General features: G+C 36.8%; 1 protein-coding gene across 1 annotated transcript in view; it reads left to right on the top strand.

Annotated features, from left to right (window-relative positions):
• Window positions 1-8,766: 8,766 nt before the first annotated feature.
• The window catches only part of LOC149793377 (retinoic acid receptor RXR-alpha-B-like), a 52,376-nt gene continuing 40,446 nt past the window's right edge, over window positions 8,767-20,696 (top strand). Inside the window, exons 1-2 of the mRNA XM_089967351.1 lie at window positions 8,767-8,924; window positions 16,412-16,962. Coding sequence (XP_089823477.1) covers window positions 16,479-16,962 — 484 coding nt within the window. The 5' untranslated portion in view covers window positions 8,767-8,924; window positions 16,412-16,478. The remainder of the gene's footprint in view (window positions 8,925-16,411; window positions 16,963-20,696) is intronic.

Here is a 20,696-nt window from a genome sequence, read left to right as displayed (position 1 = left end):
GTGTGACGGTGAAGAAATTCAAAAAACAGAGAGACTAAACAAGGAGAAAAGAAGAAATCAATGAACTTTTTATTAAAGTGTTGTGTTGTGAATTGTGAATTGGAATGTAAAAAATGGAGAAAAGAATAAATGAATGATATAAGGTAAGAGTCTTTGAGTTTTGATTTTAAAATAAGAAGCTACACTCACGCACTCATACACAGACACGTACTATAAGGGTAAAATGGGTGAGTTTTTTTTTTTGAGTTATTGGCAAATTGAAATTGTATTTCTTTTCGAGAAATGTGGGTGGCCCTGAAAAGGGCCTTTTTTTCTTTATGGTGCAGGGGTGAGTTTAAGCAATCAATTTTAACTGCCTTAAGCCTTTGCCACGGCCAAGGCCTACTTCTGGACTGCGTAATGATGATAATGATTGGGTTGAAATCACTAAGGGTGGTACGGTAGGCTTAGTCACAGGGTTGACATGTTTGGCTCGGGAAGGTCGTATTCTCTTCGGTCGTGATAAAGAAGTCTGATACATTTGTTTCAGACTTCTTAACTCCGCTAAAATGTCCAACAGTACCGTGACCGTTTGATTTTCACCCTCTTGTTTCTTTGCTGCTACTTCTTCTTGCTGTTGTTTTTTTCTTACCTCTTCTTCTTGTTGCTGTTGCTGTAGGAGAAAAGCCTGTTCCGCTTCCTTTTGTCGTTGTATAAATTTCTCCAATTCTTCTTTCTGTCTCTGTCTAAAATTCTCCACTTGCGGTAATGAAGAAGGTAACGAAGGTTCCGGAACAAATTCTTGCGAGGAGAGAAAATCCACAAAATCCCAATTCACCTCTTCTGAAAGTAAGTCCGGGTTCCCTTGGGCGGTCTCCCCTGCTGGTGCACCCCACTGGATCGTTTTCTGAGTTTCCGTCATGTTGAATCACTATCGCATAGATTGACTGCACACAAGCGCTAGCGAATCTATATTGACTACGTGACGTCACAGACTGCTCTCTTCGGATTGGATGCGGGCTGACTGAATTCTGTAACGCGTGTTCGGATTGGTGAATGAACTCAATCCGTTTCAATCCTTTCTGTCCCTATAAATAAGCGCAGTTCACTGCATTGATTCACCTATTCTCGGAGCCTCAACATGTGGACCGACGTTGAATCTTCAACCCTTGTGTCAACAATGATGTTCAGGACGGACATGCTCATGTATGTCCGATCCAAGTGGACCGTTGTGCACAGGACCAACAGCAGTCTGTGGATAAGAAGAGTCTATATAGAGAGACAAGGTTGCCTCAAGAGGACTCTGATGTATGGCCCTGCTGTAAGACGAAGTTTGAGGAAAAGAAGATGTCGCAAATGCCCTTTATGTTAAGGGCATATTAACATAAACCAAAGGCCCTTTTCAGGGCCAGCCATATTTCTCGAAAAGAGATAGCCTTTCCATTGCCTACCCCGTTTTTTAAAAAAATTTTTTTTAAATTTAAAAAAAAATCCCATGTTAAATTCCCCTTGTACGTAGATTGTCCCACGATTTATTCCCATGTTAAATTCCCCTTGTACGTAGATTGACCCACGATTTAGCAATCACAACATATAGCATACACATATAGCATACACGGGACATAGGTGACCACTAGCAAGGTGAACTATAAAGAACTAGGGAAGGAATTCCGAGAAGATAATAGAATTCATTCTCGGATGAACAATCCTATAGATACACTAGGGATAAATAAGAAATACCCCCAATCAAATTTCATAATAATACAATTTTAAAATTCTTTTTTTAATAAATATACACACAACACACCTTCGGGGAAAACACCAACACAAAAACAATTTCCACCTTTGGCTAGGTAAGGGAGGGCATCTGTCTGGTCCCCCCCGCCTCCAAGTAACTTCAGTTTGGTACAATGCAGAAAAGTCAATGACGGCTTGATGGATAGAAAAATAGCTCAGGAGTAAAACAAGCTATATAGTATAGACGTGTGCCTTTAAAGACGGAAATAGCAGAAGGAAATCGAGTGTCATGGGTGGAATGAAGTGTTTAAAGTTCCGTACCTTCTTATATATTATGATAGAGAGGGTCCTATGTCAGAACGGGTCATGGGGGTACTCTCAGGTATTTTGTCACTCTGTATGATTTTTTTCCCCTTTAGATTATTGTGTTGTTTTTTTCTCTCAACACGAAGCTCTCGTCGAGCACCTGTGCTTCGGGGTTGTAGAATATGCACGTTACGTGATCATGAATATCGTAAGATGAAATAGTGGAGGAAACCAGTCTGCCTAAGGTTGCGTCCAGTGTTTTTGGAGGTGAAGATTCTGGTAGCTGAGTATAAGATAGGCCGAAGATTACCACTCCGATACAACATACTACTTCGACTTCAACTTAGCTGAACGGAAGGTCAGAATGACAACTACAGGCACGTTTAAATGGAGTTCATAACAGGATGAACAAAATGAGTTTAAATTTTCGAACTCTAACATTGTTTGCATGCGTCTCTGCCGATTACATTGAATTCATGATGACACTGTTGTCTTATTCCTATTACGGAGGATTTCACATCTTTAGGGTTAAAATTTTCGACCGTAAAAAACTGGGTCCAAATTAGCCTTTGCACAGTTGTTTATGCTTCTTCCCCATACAATTTTTCGTGATCCGCCATTGGAACGATTGTCAAATTGTGAATACGAGTCAGGCAAGCTCGAAATCGGAAGCAGATAGGGTCATGGAATGGGAAAACCAGTGATTAGTTGGATAGAAACTTAATATGGTTCTATTATGTCCGGATCAGCTTCTAACTGTTAACTGCAGATGCTTGATCCGATGCACGATCGTGAACTATGACTCTGGGTGTATTTGGAACTTCGCCGCCACAAAGCCACTATGCTGAGCCAAACGAACCATTACTTCATCTTTGACGAACGAAACTGGCTTTTGAGCATGTTACCAAACTACCGTCTAATCAAGGTAATTCCGTATACTAGTATAACATCTACCAAATTTCATTCATCCTTGAAGCATATGAATTCGTCTTCACCTAGAAGCAGAGACAATCCAGGTTACAAATATTGCAAATCACTCACTAAATAATAGTTGATCTTTGCGAATTCAGAAAGTTATCAACATATGCTCTCTTTTTTCAGAGAAAACAATTAAATCCGAACCTCGTGTCCTGGACAAGAGTCTCTGAATACAGACAGTTCTAAAGATACCGACACCTTTATAGTTGCCATTGTACAATATCGAGCCGATTACAGGGTCTCAATTTTTACCGCTGATTTTACAGACCATGCTCATGTTTTTGACCAACATTAACCCCCCCCCCCCGCAAACCTGAAATTTGGGAACACGTGAATACTTAAAATCGTACATAAACATGCTTTGTTCACACAGTCTTAAAAATGGTGTTCTATGATTTTGCCTGCTTAGTTATTAAGGGTAATGAAAGCTCAGATTAAGCACAGAAAGTAGGCACCCGTTTTTGAATGGAAGATTCCATATTTTCACTTAAAATGTTATATCCCCTGACAAAATGCAGAACGAACGTTCCACGAAACAGCATCAGAACAAACAGCTCATCATTGCAGATGGCACCATTCATACAGAACAAATCGCTGGGATGAGATAGCTCTGTGTTGATCGCATATCGGATATCCATACCTGACTCATGCATTCCCCTGAAGGGTGAAGCTAAAGTGGCGTTCTGAAATTGTCTATTGACAGAGGATACATTTTTGTTGAGTGTGTCGACTTCCACCCTGTAAGGCAACTGATTTATGATGCAAATCGACACGATTATGTTCCACAAGAGAAGATTTTGGAGTTTTTGGTGGGAATGCATATTTTAAAATCATATATTTTAAGGATTTTATATATTTTGCCTTTATATTTGATTGTTTCATAAATTTTACAGAATATTACAAAGTTTCCTTTTATCTTGTATTACATGTTCTTATTTTTAGTTTAGAAGGGTTTATTACATAGTTTCCTTTTATCATGTATTACATATTCTTATTTTTAGTTTAGAAGGGTTTATTACATAGTTTCCTTTTATCTTGAATTACATATTCTTATTTTTAGTTTAGAAGGGTTTATTACATAGTTTCCTTTTATCATGTATTACATATTCTTATTTTTAGTTTAGAAGGGTTTATTACATAGTTTCCTTTTATCTTGAATTACATATTCTTATTTTTAGTTTAGAAGGATTTATCTGCCTCAAGTATCTGTGGAATCCTTCATTTTTACATTTTTAGAACTTTACTCTAAAGTTTGACATCAGGAAGTCATTTTTGTGATGAGCAATAAGCGTAACAAAAATTCAACAAGACCTTTCTATTCTTCAAAAAACCAGAACAAATTATTGAAATGGATTTTAGCCCTAGTCAATGCCAGGTCTTGCATATCCTCTAGCAGGTGCATGGTGGGAAATGAGCAAATAAAGATCATTTTAATACCTAGGTGTAGACTTCAATCACGACTTATACTGGAACCATCATATCGCAAAAATAAACACCATTTCTAAAGAAATATTAAAAGCAATTATATGAACGGATACGTGATTTAGCAGTTTATAAAGCCTTGGTTAGCCGGCAAGGTGATTACACTTTCTAGAGCCAATACAAAAGACAGAACAACCCCAAAATTGAGGAGAAAAATCAAAGTAGAGCGAAACATAAAAAAAAGAAAAGAAATAACTATGCGAGAACTGCTAGTGTAACGTACATGCAGAACAAATTAGGTTGGCGATCACTCTGAGACAAATTCTCAGACGCTAGACTGGTCACGCTTTACAAAATAGTTCACACTCAGATGATAGACTGTTCACGCCTTACAAAATGGTTCACACTCAGACGCTAGACTGGTCACGCTTTATAAAATGGTTCACACTCAGACGCTAGACTGGTCACGCTTTATAAAATGGTTCACACTCGTGGGCATTCCTTTAACACCTAATATACGACAAGCGACCAGTGTAACCAGACACACGCACCATTTCTCATTCATCCAAGTTCAGGCAGCCATCAGTTATTCTAAATATTTTAACAGTGAACCAAACTCCCACAATATTTTCCTGTCTTGCCTGCCCTAATTCCTTCAAATCAGCTGTTCGCGTAGTCTCTCATTCCAAAGTCTACGAAACATTGTTTTTCTTGTTTTATCATAGGTTTCTCATCTCTTCCATAATTATCCATTATTGTATTTTACAGCTCAATAAAGCAATGTATCAAACCATCTGTGTGTGTGTGTGTGTGCTGAACACCTTTGTTTGGATAACATTGATACACCGACATTAACAAAATGTGTCAGGTGCTTACAATACAGAAACGATAGTTGTTCTACCGCAGCATGATAGTTTCACTGCTCAGCAGAAACATGTTTTTATAAACAGACCGTGCCAAAACTTCGTCTACTGAATTTTGATACTGTTGATCTATGACCTATATACTGAGATTACTTTAATAGCCATATTTAGAAACGAACTTTCAAGGCTTACGTCTACACAGTACTAATACTTAATTCTTCAGAAAAGAGCAAACGCTGACAAAACAAAATTTAAAATTGTGACCATATTTGCTTACAATTCTATGTGTCACCGAGCAATACCCGTACCCATCATATATTGCTTGTCTCCAATTACACTTTCTTTTGTATTTATTTGTTTCATCGTTTTTTCCATGTGGTGAAAACTCATTGTATATTCGTGCTGTCTCTGTTCCTCTGAGTTTAAATGCAACTAGCCTGCGGGTGGAGTTGGGTTGGATTGGCGATCACGGTTTCAAATAAATCGATTTTAAGATTGCAGTGGCGAATTTACATATAAATATACGTATCTACAACAATCTGATAAAAAAGCAGATCTCCATCCACTGTCCAATGACAGCGATCGCATAGGAGTTATGTTCATGGTAACCTATGTTATTACCATAATTGCTGATTTTACTAGCCAACCAGATGAAGTATTATATCTTCGCGTATTGGAGGCTGGACAGTATGGTTGAAGAGCATCAATGCGTTCCGAACGATTTGATTACCTTTCAGATTTCTGAAAGCTGCACATCCATTGGCTGTTTTAAATGACACCAGAACATGACCCCCAGTCGGTCGCTATCATATATTCACGTAGGATAGTGAAGATCTGCTTTTAATCAGGAAGACTTAAGTCCCTAGCAGGAGAGTCCAACACGTGGTTCTTATAATTCTCCAGGAAGACTTGAAATCTACCGTAGTAGAGTCCAATACATGATTCTTACGAATCTCCGGGAAGTCTTTAGTCATTAGCAGTAGAGTCCAACACATGGTTCTTACGAATCTCCGGGAAGTCTTTAGTCCCTAGCAGTAGAGTCCAACACATGGTTCTTACGATTCTCCAGGAATAATTGAATTCAATTGGTCAGAGTAACTGTAACAATCTGAATAAACTGTTATCGTCTTCGTGGATTTTGACAAGGCTTTCGATAGTGGTATGCGCAAGAGGCGGATTCATGCATTGGAAGAAATGTACTGATATATAAACATACTATTGGGAACGGTAGAGGTCGAAACTATTTCTCCACGGTGGACTGTCATCTTGGAAAGCTGTTGTTGGTGGTGTCCCTCATGGAAACATTTTGGCTCTATTTTATTCCTTTTTATGTTAATTATATTCCAGATTCAATTAATTCTACTGCGAGGTTGTTCGCAGATGATACACAATTTTACAGTAATCTTAAGTATAATGAAAATTGTAAGATTCTCCGGGAAGATTTTAAGTCCCTACCAGTAGGATCCAACACATGGTCCTTACGAATCTCCAGAAGGACTTAAGTCTCTAACGGTAGAGTCCAACACATGGTCCTTACGAATCTTCAAGAAGACTTTAGTCCCCAGCAGTAGAGTCCAACATCTGGTTCTTATGATTCTCCATTATTACTTAAGTTACTAGAAGTAGAGTCACACACCTGGTTCATACGATTCTCCAGGAAGACTTAAGACCCTAGCAGTAGAATTCCACAAGTGGTATTTACGAATCTCTAGGGAGACTTAAGACCCTAGCTGAAGAGTCCAACACATAGTTATTACGAATCTCCAGAAAGAGTGACGTTCCTACCAGAAGGGTCCAACACGTGGTATTTACGAATCTCCAAGAAGACTTTAGTCCCTAGCAGTAGAGTCCAACATTTGGTTCTTATGATTCTCCATTAATACTTAAGTTCCTAGTAATAGAGTCAAGCACAGGGTTCGTACGAATCTCTAGGAAGACTTAAGACCCTAGCTGAATAGTCCAACACATGGTTATTACGAATCTCCAGGAAGATTGAAGTCTCTACCAGTAGAATCCAACACATGGTTATTACGAATCTCCAGGAAGACTGAAGTCTCTACCAGTAGAGTCCAACACATGGTCCTTACGAATCTCCAAGAAGATTGAAGTCCCTACCAGTAGAGTTCAACACATGGTCCTTACGATTCTCCAGGACGGCTTAAGTCTCTAGCAGCAGAGTCCAACAAATGGTTCGTAAAATTCATTGAAACCACAAGCTTCTCTCACAAAATGCTACTAGAAAATAAGACCTGGAAATTTTAATCTCTCATGATATGCAACATTGAATCCACATTAGTAATATAGCTTGAAGGATAAACTGTAACGTTACATGCTCATTCCAAAATTTACTTGAACATGTGATCTTGAATGCCTCTTGTACTTTTAATGACCTATTGAAAACATAACTGTGGCCTTGCATGCATTACTTGATAATTTCTACTTGATATCATCCCTGACATTCAACCAATCAAGCACCGCTATATGACTCATTCAAGTACGCGATTGGTCCAATTTTTATCCTTTTAGACCTTTGTCTTTGATAGCAAAGAAAATCTTTCTAGTCTGCTATTTTTGTTTTTAAACCAAATATGTATAACGAATAACATGTTGAAATGTATTCCCAAGATTTTTCAAGATTCTTTTTGAGAAATTGTCTAATGACCAGATTAAACACTTGTAAGACCTGAGTAAACCACATGTTTTCCCCACCTGGAACCGGGCGTCAAGCCTGTAGTAGCGCATATGTATAAATTATCAATACGATCAGAGACTATATTCTTCTTGTGTAAGTCTGCTTAGGGGATGTTTAAACTAAAGAATACGACTCATTCGAGATTCCTCCACTCTAGCAAGGTAATACACGTCGTGTGACCGGTTTAGAATACGGTTTACTTGCATGGAACCAAATACATAATCAAGATATTTATAAAAATTGGAGATTGACCAGGAAAGGTGCCTGAAATTATGAAAGCCGTTACCTATTTGTAAACATTAATGAAAACTAGTTAAATTATTTTGCACAGACTTTTTTCAAAAAATAAATAGCTGAAAGAGAGTGATAAATCATCCCAGTATATAAAATTAAGACAGTATGCCAAGGATGTATGTATAACAAGTATGGAAATTTAAAATAAAAACAAACACCACATTGATCTTTAGTTTAAGATCTGGAAAATTCGTGCTGTGATTTCTTTTGTTGTTGTGTTTTTTTGAAATTCCGGTTCGGATGTTTAATATGTCAGAGTTTTTTCGGCTTTTAGTAGTGATAGGGTTGTTTCCGTTTGAATGTAGCCTGGTTTCCGGCCCGTATCGTGTTGTTGACACTGTTATATAAGTCGGCTCATTATAAATTCGGCCCATACAAATTTAATTAAGAAATTTCCACATAACATGCTTGGCCCATTAATGGAGCCGGCCCACAACAAAATAGGCGTTATCCTCGATCTTGTATGGCTTCGTAACATTTGCTGTTAGTGAACAATAAAATAGCAAACAATATCCGTTTCAGATCAAAGTTTGTTCATCCGTTAGAATTAATTAGTTAAACAAGACAGGGGACCAGTCTTCCTTGACCGCCCGTTTCAGCTTACCTGGTGAAAGATTGTATACCATCTTTATATTTAAAACAAGCTATACAAGGTTGACAGTTACTTTTACATATAGATTTTGACTTTGGTTAATATTATGCAATAATTTGTTAAATTCAGATAGTTAGCTAGCATGTATTATGCTTTATGTTCAGTAGTGTCATTAGCAGTTTATGCACGATGACCTAATTTTTGGTTCCTTGTTCACAAGGTACATGTCTACAATCTGACAGTAGCTTCATAAAATAAGGACATAGGGCTTACTGGTCACACATTTTGTTTCACCTGCCATAACATACGCGAGGTATTGATAAAAGTGATTCTTTCGGCGGCCTTAGATACAGGACGCCAGTTTGATACTGAAATGACTCATTGGGTTAATGAAACGCCTCAATGAACCTCAATCCCCACCCCCCCCATGTACCCCAAATGTATATCAAATCCACCTAAGACTATCCATTGTTTCCACGTGACGTTACAAAACGTGTGTACTTCCATGTTAGCCATTCTGAGTCCCTAGCCCCGCAAACAGGCACCGAATAACAGTGTTCTTCACGTCTCATTTTGTGCATGAGAATATAATAATGCATTACAATCATACTGTTGTGCATGTCAACCGCACGGGACAAAATGCGTGACTTTTCTACTTGTTTTCTTCAAAGAAAACATTTAAATTTCAACAATCTTTGTTATTCTTTCATAAATAGATTGATCGATAAACAAACGCACAACCAAATGGATACACAAAAAAGTATAAAATTAAATGACTTTCAATTTTCATGGGTTGAAATCAATCATTTTGGTTATCGTTCAAGTTAAAACGATAATTGTTAATATATAATTTCATATTTCTAAAAGCATTTAGGGAATACTGTACTTTGCTTTGACATTTGACACAAAAATCATGTTCTGTTAGGCAAGTGTTTCATTTCAATACACCGAAGATGAAATTTCCTTGAATGGTTATCATCCTTTGTCCATCATTTCCACAACAAATACAATACCTGACCATACTAATTAAATTGATTTGTCAACTGTCTTTGGCAGAAACACCTGTTGTCACGAAAAGTATTTGTATATAACAAGTCTGGCATAAAACACATGCTATGAAATTTTAATTTTTAACTGATATTGTATCCCAAAAATCATTGTCCAGAAATACCTTTCAAGACGACAAGCTTAGGGATATGATACAACACACTTTTAAAAAATGTCAGTATTGTTTATTTGTGAAAAGAAAAATAACTTGAATATATGTGATCACTAATATTGACAAAGCTATGTTAGGGACTAAAAATGGCAGTGTAAGGTGTGGGTGCATTGCATTGTGCATATTTGCATACTCAATCATGACGTCGGTGAAAAAGACCCATTCCAGGTATACCTTGGATATGCGTAATATACAAGGTACATGTTCATGTTTATTGCATGAATATATCAGAAAAGTAGATACACTGCATTATAGTTCATTGTTGAAAGTATCACAAATTATATCTGTGGCTGTAGCTCAGTGACTTTTCGTATCACCATCATTAAATGTGAATAAAATTGCTTAATTCGTTTGTGCATGAATTATTTCAGTACCATTTGTATCAATAAAACATCATGATACTTGCAAGCAATGACATGCTTAAACAGGATTGATTGTTTACGTCAAATTCTTTGATGCCACCATAACCTGTGATGACTATTTGTTTACTAAGCAGTTATCAGCTTTCCTATTCGGCTATATTTAGCCATAATGTAGTTGCATCTCACTCATTTTTACTTTTCCAGAACATGGGGACTAGGGCGATAATGTGTATTCAGACCATTCTTTTTGAGCATGTAACGAATGAAAGGTGTTGCACTGTTGTCAATATGAATTATGTTTAAGATCATTTGTGCATGAAGTGAATTCTGTAATTTCAGCTACATTTTGAAATATGGATTTGAAAATTCGATGAGAAATGAAAGCAGATGTCATGCACAGTGATGTGTAGAATGAACTATAAAAGACTGAGATTTTCTTTGCACAGCATAACATACAGTTCCGTTAATTTTTAAAATATATTTTGTCATGCTTATGTGATTATACATGTTATATAAAATCGTGATTTCATTTTTGTAAATTGACATAACAATTTTAAATATTTAGATTTTGTAAACTGTTGTGTGATGCTCAAATAACAAGTACCTTGTGTCATACAGAGGTCTCACTAGGATTTTAAAACTAGGAGTCCAGGACTCTTATTTTGGTAAAAATAGGAGTCCCACCATCAAAAGTTGCAGTCCCTTCTTTCCTACAGAATCAACACAGATGTGAGTGCATCTATTTTTAGATGGAGAGGTTTTCGTAATGTAATCACTTTAATATAGCTTCGCTACAACAGTCCATTTACAGGATTGCAAATTTATGGTTTATTTATTTGTCTGAGTCCTTGTTGTAATTTTAGGCAATGGTTAAATAGCATCTGATCTGCTGTTTTTTCCCCGTATTTTCGCAAATATGTGTCAGGTCAGAAAACAGCTTAGACCTTAAAGTGCATCTGGTGAACTCCACAACATAGCATTGTCCCATATGTTTCTGACCTATATAATTTGCATTTTGAAGTTAAATTTTTAATAAAATAATGCTTTGGCTTTGCTTTCAATGATCTGTATATTTTTCTAAAAATATCTGTCCGATGATTTACGAAAACAGACAATCTAATAAACTGGTACATCCCAGACTTAGTGAAGCTCCACCATTATTTCCTGTTAGGCCTACTGGTTCACTTACAGTTTCAAACTAATTTTATGACAAAATAGTGTACAAGAGGCAGTTAATATATATCCAGATCACTGATTCTGATATTAAAACACAAGTTTGTATGTTCTATTATCAAAGAATATCATGCAGGAAATTGATAGTTGCTACCTTACTCGGAAAAGAGTTAATGGTCAATCAGCTATCAAAACATAATGCATGTAAATGGGCAAGAGTTTGTTTGTCAATGTAATTGATATCAAAACTAGGCCTAGTTACTGATCTATTGATGAATACATTTTGCTACAACACTAAAACTAACTGGGCTAAGGCGAGCTGCATTTTAAAAAAAAGTATGGTCAGTCAATGTACCTCATAAATAGCTCTTGTTCATCCATCAGAGTGATACTGAATTTTGTCAATCCAAGTAAGGGCTTATTCCAAACACTAAGCTAGGCATCACACACTTTATTACACTTAGCTACTGTCCTATCCGAACTATCAATTCTAGCACTCTTCTGAATCTCGTTACAATCTTCTTAAGTTTGCCGTTTAATCCCAAAATACTTATCCAAATTTACGAATGCCATTTTGTCTAAGTCTCAACATGTCTTGATTCTTGTGCACTACTTATTCCAATACATTCGGAAATGAACACAATAACGAAAGCTAAAGTTGTTTATTTGTTGTACTTTATAAATGACCACATGTACATCTCTGGATCTTTCTTACTCTGAATTCAGTCACTGTAGTTGTTGTTGTTGTTGTTGTAGGGTTTAACGCCATTTATCAGCACACGATAGGCTATACATTGCGGCCAATATTAATGGTGGAAGAAGAACCCTGGAAGACCCCGGAAAGAACCACCGACCCACGAGAAGCTACTGGCAAGCTTTCTCACATACCCACATTGGCTGAATCCGAGACTCGAACCCACACAGATGGAGGTGAGATAGCAGTGATCCATAACGGAGAGCGCTTTAGACCACTCGGCCACTTTGGGCCCCTTCAATCACTGTAAATATCAGTACATTTTCCCATCTGGCCACCAGTCGAAGCCATTGAACTTGCTGCCCAGCTATTGTATCATGTTCTTTTTTATGTACTCTTATAATGGCAACATGTATGTACTTCAAGGGGTCTTTCAGTCACTGAATTCTGTCATTATAAATATCAGCACAGCTAATTGATCAACACATTTTCCCACAAAGCAGTTGGCTGAAGCAGGACTGGCAAGTCTTTGAATTTTGCTGCACACCTATTACATGCGTACAGAGGACTCCCGCCTCAGTGATTTTCTGCATCCCAGATCAAAAATTGGCATCCAAATATGCGTAATTAAGCGTTTCCGAGATCTCTGATCATAGGCATTAAAGGTTATATTTGTGTGCACAAATGTACTATAGATAATCAAAATTGTGTTATATACATAAGTGTATGTAGATGATCATCATGTATTTTATGACAAAATCAGAAAAGTTGATTTAAAGACTGCAGTTAAGATTTAGTTTCACCAAATACAACTTTTTTTATGCCATGTTAGCTAACATATATGGATCATAATTCCAGCAGGTGCCATTTAGAGGTATAACTTGAGATTATTTTGCTGTTCACTACATTTATTAAATACCAAAAGTTTCACTAGCCAAAATAATAACAGTTAAGAGACTATTTCATGTCGCATTTTCCTTACCTATTAATTTTTTCAGTGATTAGTTATAAATAGAGACTACTAAATTTAATTTTGAATTATCAGATTTATTACCTGGGGGAGGTGCACATCCCCAAATGCTAAAATTGATTTGTACTTCTTAAGGGTATTAAAAGCTGGTATAAGTAGACTGATAAAAAATAACATATTGTACAATGAAAATAATCTATAAAAAAAATTAAACATAGATATATCCCCCGATTATACAATCATATTACATATACAGATAAAGGAAACAAATAAAAAGGGTTTATCCATAGAAAATAAACAATAAAAGCAATTTCAAACTATAAAGAAATTCAGTGAGTATATTTTAAAAAGACGTTTTAGTCATTTATTAAAATGTATTCTATGTTCTTTGTCTTGCTATTGTTTTCATTTAGTTTAATGATTAAAAAGAAGAAATTAAGGCAAACAAGTGGGATAAAATGCCCAACATATTTAATCAGAAAAAATTATAAATAAAGCAACTGTTCCTTGACAGATACTCTACTCAGCAAAAAGAATTTCCAGAAATTTAAGATAAGTCGATTTATTTTTGAATGTTGAGTGTTGAAACCATCTGTGAGATAAATGTGAAGATTTTCAAATTAGGAAATTTCAAATTAGCAATAACAAGATTATCGAGATTGCTGCTGTGGCATTTATACTGGAAGTTAGGTTGGCAATAGCAACTGGACATAATAAGGTGTCATCAATATGACATTTGAATAATGACTTTCTATAGAGTTGTGATAACAAGATTTTCATGATGGCTACCATGGTGGCCATATTGGACATTCAGTCAGCACCATTTTCTTTTAGGACAAGTTAGACATAATAAGAAGTCTTTCAATGAAAAACTCATAATTATATGACCATCCATTTAGGAAAAGTAGCACTAAGAAACTTGTGCTAATGTACGGATGCGAGGCAATCAGTTACGGACAACAGACCATGAGCTCATGTATATCAGAAGTAGACCTAATAAAAACAACGAATCCTGTCAATTAAAATAGCATACATACCAGGAACATACAAGTGTAATACAATATACATTTTTCCTCTAATATGAAATACTTTTTACAATACATTGGTAAAAGAAAAATGAAGGTCTAGTAGCTAGTTTAACCAAGAAAAAGGATATTAACACAGTTTAACCACTAAATTTATATTCACACAAAACTTATAGCCACTTAAAGTGGCCAAGAAACAAGAAATTTGAACACACACTGACCGTCATGTGGATGCTTCATTATAAACGGAACCATAAACTTAGCAGATTTTAAGTTAATATGGTATTCACGTACATATGTCATGCTATCTGTAATGAATGAGTGCTAATTAATTGCTAATGTCACTAATTTTCTTTCTGGACCCACAATTATTGATCTGTGTGTGAGTGTGTGTGTGTGTGATTTAGATTTTGTTAACATAGCTTTAGTCATATTGCTGTGATGTTTGCGGTGTGGCAGCTAATAGTGATGTCTAGCACTGGGGAATTATGCTGCAGACATGTAGTATCATGCCCCCTAGTCACGTTATCCCAGGAGCCCAGACTGGCTGAGTGGTCTAAAGTGCTCTCTGTTACGGATCACTACCATCTCACTTCTGTCTGCTTGGGTTCGTGTCTCATATTCAGCCAATGTGGGTATGTGAGAAAGCTTGCCAGTAGCTTCTTTCCAGGGGTTTTCTGGGTCCTTCCTCCACCATTTATACTGGCCGCCATGTATAGCCTATCATGTGCTAAAAAATGACGTTAAACCCCACAACAACAACTTTTAAAAAAGGGTGTTAAACCAGCTGGTGAAAATAAATGGAATGAAATTTTCAATCTGAATATGGATACTGAATATGGATACTGGCGTATATGCTAAAGTTACAAGAAACTCAAAATTACAATGGTTTCAATTTTGCATTGCTCAAAGAATTTTACCAATTAATTCTTTTCTTTATAAAATAAAATTATCCATCACTGATAAATGTACTGTTTGTAAAAATGCCCCGGAAACAATACTGCAGTTGTTTTGGGAATGTAATGTGATAATCAAACTATGGAATGAGTATATGTGTGTGTGTGATCTGGATTTTTAATGTAGCTTTAAAAATATTTCAGTCATGTCGCTTTGATGTCTGCAGTGTGACAGCTTATAGTGATGTCTAGGGTAGTGAGGGTGCCTATCAGTGACATTGAGGTTACTTGTCATTGACATTGAGGATACATGTCATTGACAGTAATGGTACCTGTCGTTGATAGTGAGGATTCCTCATCATTACCAGTAGGGATATCAGTCATTGACAGGATACCTATCATTGACAGTGAGGATATGTCATTGACAGTCAGGATACCCACATTGACAATGATGATATACGTCAGCGACAGTGAGGATGCCTATCATTTACAGTTAGGATGCTTGTCATTGACAGTCAGGATACCTGTCATTGAAGTTAAGGAATCAAAATTTATGTTTACTTGGACCAGTGGAGAGTAACTGGTCACTATCATAATGCTGTCATATTTTTATAAAGTTGTTCCTTTGTTTGCATTGGATAGTAATCAGTTTGTGGCTGATATAAATCAGGATCAGTTGGTCAAGATAAGAAAGACAATCCTTAAAGTTTTTGTAAAAACTATCATGCAAATTTATTTTATACTTCACATGTGTGTTCATTCAACAAACTTTATGTATTACTGGCCATTTCAGCAGAGAAGAACTCATCAGTGGGAGAGAGGATGGGTTGTTAAAAGGATCCATGTCCATTGTTTTCCAGTGATATAAAGCAGATCATTATTAAAAACCCTTTAATTATGCTGATTCAGCAAAAAAACTATCCTGCAAATTTATTTTATACTTCACATGTGTATTCATTCACCAAACTATGTATTACTGGCCATTTCAGCAGAGAAGAACTCATCAGCGGGAGAGGGGATGGGTTGTTAAAAGGATCCATGTGCATTGTCACTGTAGGCCTGGTAATGTTTATAATTTTTAAGAAGGTTTATTTTTGTATGTGATGCATACTGTCGTGGTGTTATAGTTATTTAGCAATTGTTTTTCATTGAGTTTTGTCAGTTATTGTTTTAATGCTGCATACAGTTAATTTCTTCTCTCTCTTTCAGTTTCATGTCAGGCTTGCTGAACAGTTCTGCTTGCTGGCTGTAATTTGTCTTCAACAATTTATATAAGATGATGGATAGATCAGAAATGCACAGTTCAGCAGGCTCATCCGAGGATGTGGATGACAACACAGGAAATATTCCAATGATACAGATTGAGAGTGCAGATGGACATTCAGTTGTTACCTTTTCCACTGACAATGTTTCAGTCTTGACAATTAACGATCCAGATTCACAGGCTGGGCTTGATTCACCGGGGTCAAAGATGCACTATCGCCATGCTGGCAAGGTTGGTGCTCAGAGTGGTGACTGTCAGCCTCTCTCCGACTCTGATCAAACGTCTGCCTGTCTGGTATGCGGTGACCGAGGATCAGGGTACCACTATTCTGTATTTTCTTGTGAAGGCTGTAAAGGCTTCTTCAAAAGAACTGTCCAGAAAAATCTAATCTATAATTGTAAAGATAAAGGCCAGTGCATGATCAACAAATTTACACGCAACACTTGCCAGGCATGTAGATTTCAAAAATGCATGGAAATGGGCATGAAACGAGAAGGTGAGTTCCTTAGGTCTTCAAAATTTTATACGTTCTTGTTCTTTTAAATGACCTTCAGAAATGACCTCAATGATCAGGTAATCTGACAGGGAGTGAAATGATTGTTCCATCAATAGCATTGTGATGAATACGACTAGACCCAGAACTATCTCCATTTAATTCTTATAAAACCACGAATAGCAGTCACAAACTTGCTGTTAAATAACTTGCTTGCATAATTGTCATTAAATAATTTTCTGGCAGATTAGGGTCCATATAGTTTTTTCTTTGCCATTGTTCTTTTCAAGCAAGAAGTGAATATCCTGATCTACTGGCATGTAATGCAGCCACAGATCTAGATTTACCCTGTTTTGCAGTAGAGTGTATGTTATATATTGGTCGGTATGCAGTATGTATGAAGGGAATCACCACAAAGTAGGGGCACATAAGTAACATTTTTGAAGTACTGCTTCAATTATTAATTATTGAATCATTTCCTCATGGTGGAATCAGTTATTTGAGTCTAATAAGGCCTTATAGCTAGTAATTTTTGCAATAGCCTAAGTTTAGCTTAGTTTTTAATGCTAAGTAGTGCAGTTTAAAAAAATTCTGATCATTAAAGTTTTTTTCTTTATAGCTGTACATTTTAAACCAGCCAAACTGCAGAAATTGAAAGCACACATGTTAAATACACCTTTTTAAATAGAACAAAACCACCAGTTATCAGTCGTGTATAGGACGCTATCTGGCTAGGCCTCATGTACAGTGGAACCCCGCTATAACGCGCCCCGCCATAACGCGAATTCGGATATAACGCGGTCGTAGCATGGCTCCCGAAATTTCGTATATTCATTCACACATGGGGAAAAAAAAATTTGGAGAAAAGTAAAAAGAAACAAAACAAGAAATTAACTTCATTTTGGGCATGAGATTAGTTGTGACTTTTAAAATAATATGATCGTGGCATGGTTCCTGAAATTTGAAATTCATTTACGTGTATTTTTATTGGACTGTGAAAATGTTTGTTTTACGTACGAGAAATAGTGTGTAAAACGTTTATTATAATTTGGTGGAAGAATTCGCGTATGACTTTTAATAATAAACGATCGGAACTTAACAATTTATCCACGTTCTTTAAGTGATTTTGGAGAAGTGATCGTGTATGAATTCTAAAATAATACGATATATATAACGTACGAGAAATAGTGTGTACAACGCTTTGCTTCTGAAATTTATCAATTTGAACAGGTTGTGGTGAAGCTCCGTATTCTACTCTAGAAGAGAAAACTGGTTTCATTAGGTTTTTGAATTGTTAAGCCAAAGTAAACATTATCAGAAGTGTTACTTATTACGGATCCATGAGTAAAGCCAGTAAATCGTCTTTGTGATTGTCTTCCATGAATTCTGTATACAGTCGTTGCTCAAACAATAGCCGACATGGGCTTCTTATTTAACTGCAATCACAGCCAAGCAGCAGACAAAGCTGTGGTTGATACAAGAGTCGCACAATTTAATAAACATCAAAGGACGAAAGCCGCCAACATGTATGCTGTGCTTGGCGGTGTGATCAAACAACAAACAGTTGAAAGTAAATAATATCCACTTTATTATCTGTAAATTAAAAGGGTATGAAATTGTACATCCGTTCAGCTTAATTTTGTTTTATATAAAAAGTGATTCGTAACCATTGCAGGCCTTCATTACTTAGTTATCGAGCTTTATCTGTGTACGTTGTTTGCTTATATAAAAAAATATTTTCCTGTTATGGAAAAGCAAGTTCAAAAACGCAAGTCGTTTTCTGCTAAAGAGAAACTGTATGCCCTAGATCAACTAAAGAAGGGCAAACAACAAACTCAGCTTGCCAGAAATCTAGGAATCAGCGAGTCCACTTTGCGAGGGTGGAAAACAGATGAAGGAAAGCTCCGTAGTCTACCCAACATTCTTGAAGAGGAAACTGGTTTACAGTGTAAAAGGGTTAAGTTAGCTAATGACAATGTCCTAGATTCAGCTTTGTACCAATGGTTTGTACAAGCTCGCTCAGAAGGTGTTCCAATTTCTGGCCCAATTCTGAAAGCCCAAGCAGAGAAATTTGATCGCCGTATCAATGGAGATGATTCCAAATTTAAGGCGAGTAATGGCTGGCTAGACAGATTCAAGAAAAGGCACGCTATCAGCCAAGTTCTTGTGTCTGGGGAAATCCGCTCCACTGACAAAGAGGCTGCCAATTCCTACCCGATTGGGCTTAAAAAGTTGCTGGAGGACAGTTGCTACACAGCCGACCAAGTTTACAACTGCGATGAGACTGGTTTATGTTATAAAATGTTACGCGATCGCACCCTTGCAGCCAAGACTGACAGTCACAAACGAGAAGGTTTCAAGAAGAGGAAGGACAGAGTGACTCTCTTATTTTGTGTTAACAAGTCTGGCAGCCACAAAGTCAGACCTCTGATGATTGGAAAATCGAAAGCTCCCAGATGTTTTCATCATGTAAATATGAAGGCACTTCCATTTCAGTACACTAACAGCAAGAATGCTTGGATGAATAACTCCATATTTGACGACTGGTTTCACAAAACATTCGTTCCAGATGTTCGGGCTCATTTACGAAAACTCAAGCTGGAGGAAAAAGCTCTCCTCCTGCTGGATAATTGCCCTGCCCACCCCCCAGTGGAAAATCTTGTCAGCAGTGATGGCAAGATCAAAGTTTCGTACCTCCCGAAAAACACTACGTCAGAAATCCAGCCACTTGACCAAGGCATAATTTCCGTATTTAAACAAAATTATCGCCGTGAAATGATAAAGGGAATGGTAGCAGATAATAATGCATCCGTCGACACATCATTGGCATTACTCAACTTAAAAGAAGTATGTCACCTTGGAGGTAAAGCCTGGGATGCTATCACTGCACGCTGCACTGAACGATGCTGGATAAAGGGTCTTGGGCCAGCTTTTACGCCCTCGACACAAAATGATAGTGACGATGAGCTTGAATTTACAGGATTCACTGAAGACGACGTACGTTTAGCAGAAGAAGCACTCAAAAAATACGAGCACAGTCATCATGATATCCTAAACTGGTATTCAGTAGATGACATCTGCCCTATATACGAACACATATCAGATGACGAAATTGTTACAAATGTCAGCAGGAAGAATGAAGCTGCACAGTCAGAACCTGAAACCAGTGACGATAATGATAACGATGACGATGGCACCCCAACTCCCCCACCAAAAGTGTCTGAAGCAGTAGTACATTTAGAAGCAAGTTTAAGGTGGCTGGAAACACAAGATGTTGACAGCGTCAAAGTCCTTCAATTAAGAAACATTCTTGACTTTGCTAGAACCCAACAGTTCGCGGCAAAGAAGCAAACGTCATTGGATATATTTTTCAAGAAATGATGAAATTTAAATTTGGAACCACACTGACTTTGCACTTTGCGCAACGATTAATTTAGCAGTTTTCACATGTTTCTTTTGATGTTCACAAAATCTGAAATAAAAGTTATTTGCACGCTGAAATCATGCGTTGATTGTTAATTATTCTTGCAGTTGTCGCATATGATAAAATTTTAGCGGTATGAAATTTGTACAGACACCGTATGTAGACCCGGGAATAGCTGCATCCAATGACCGTACGATATCAGACGGCAAGTAAATGGTTTCAATATTTTGTTCATCCTATATTTTACACAACGAATTCAGACTATTACAAAATTATTGAATATTTTAAATCTGTACGATTTTCAATGAAATTA

The sequence above is a fragment of the Sinohyriopsis cumingii genome, chromosome 8 (genome assembly GCF_028554795.1).
Source record: "Sinohyriopsis cumingii isolate HCF-2022 chromosome 8, ASM2855479v2, whole genome shotgun sequence".
Lineage (NCBI taxonomy): Eukaryota > Metazoa > Mollusca > Bivalvia > Unionida > Unionidae > Sinohyriopsis > Sinohyriopsis cumingii.
The sequence above is the reverse complement of the archived record's forward strand: the minus strand, read 5'-3'. Positions and strand labels throughout refer to the sequence as shown.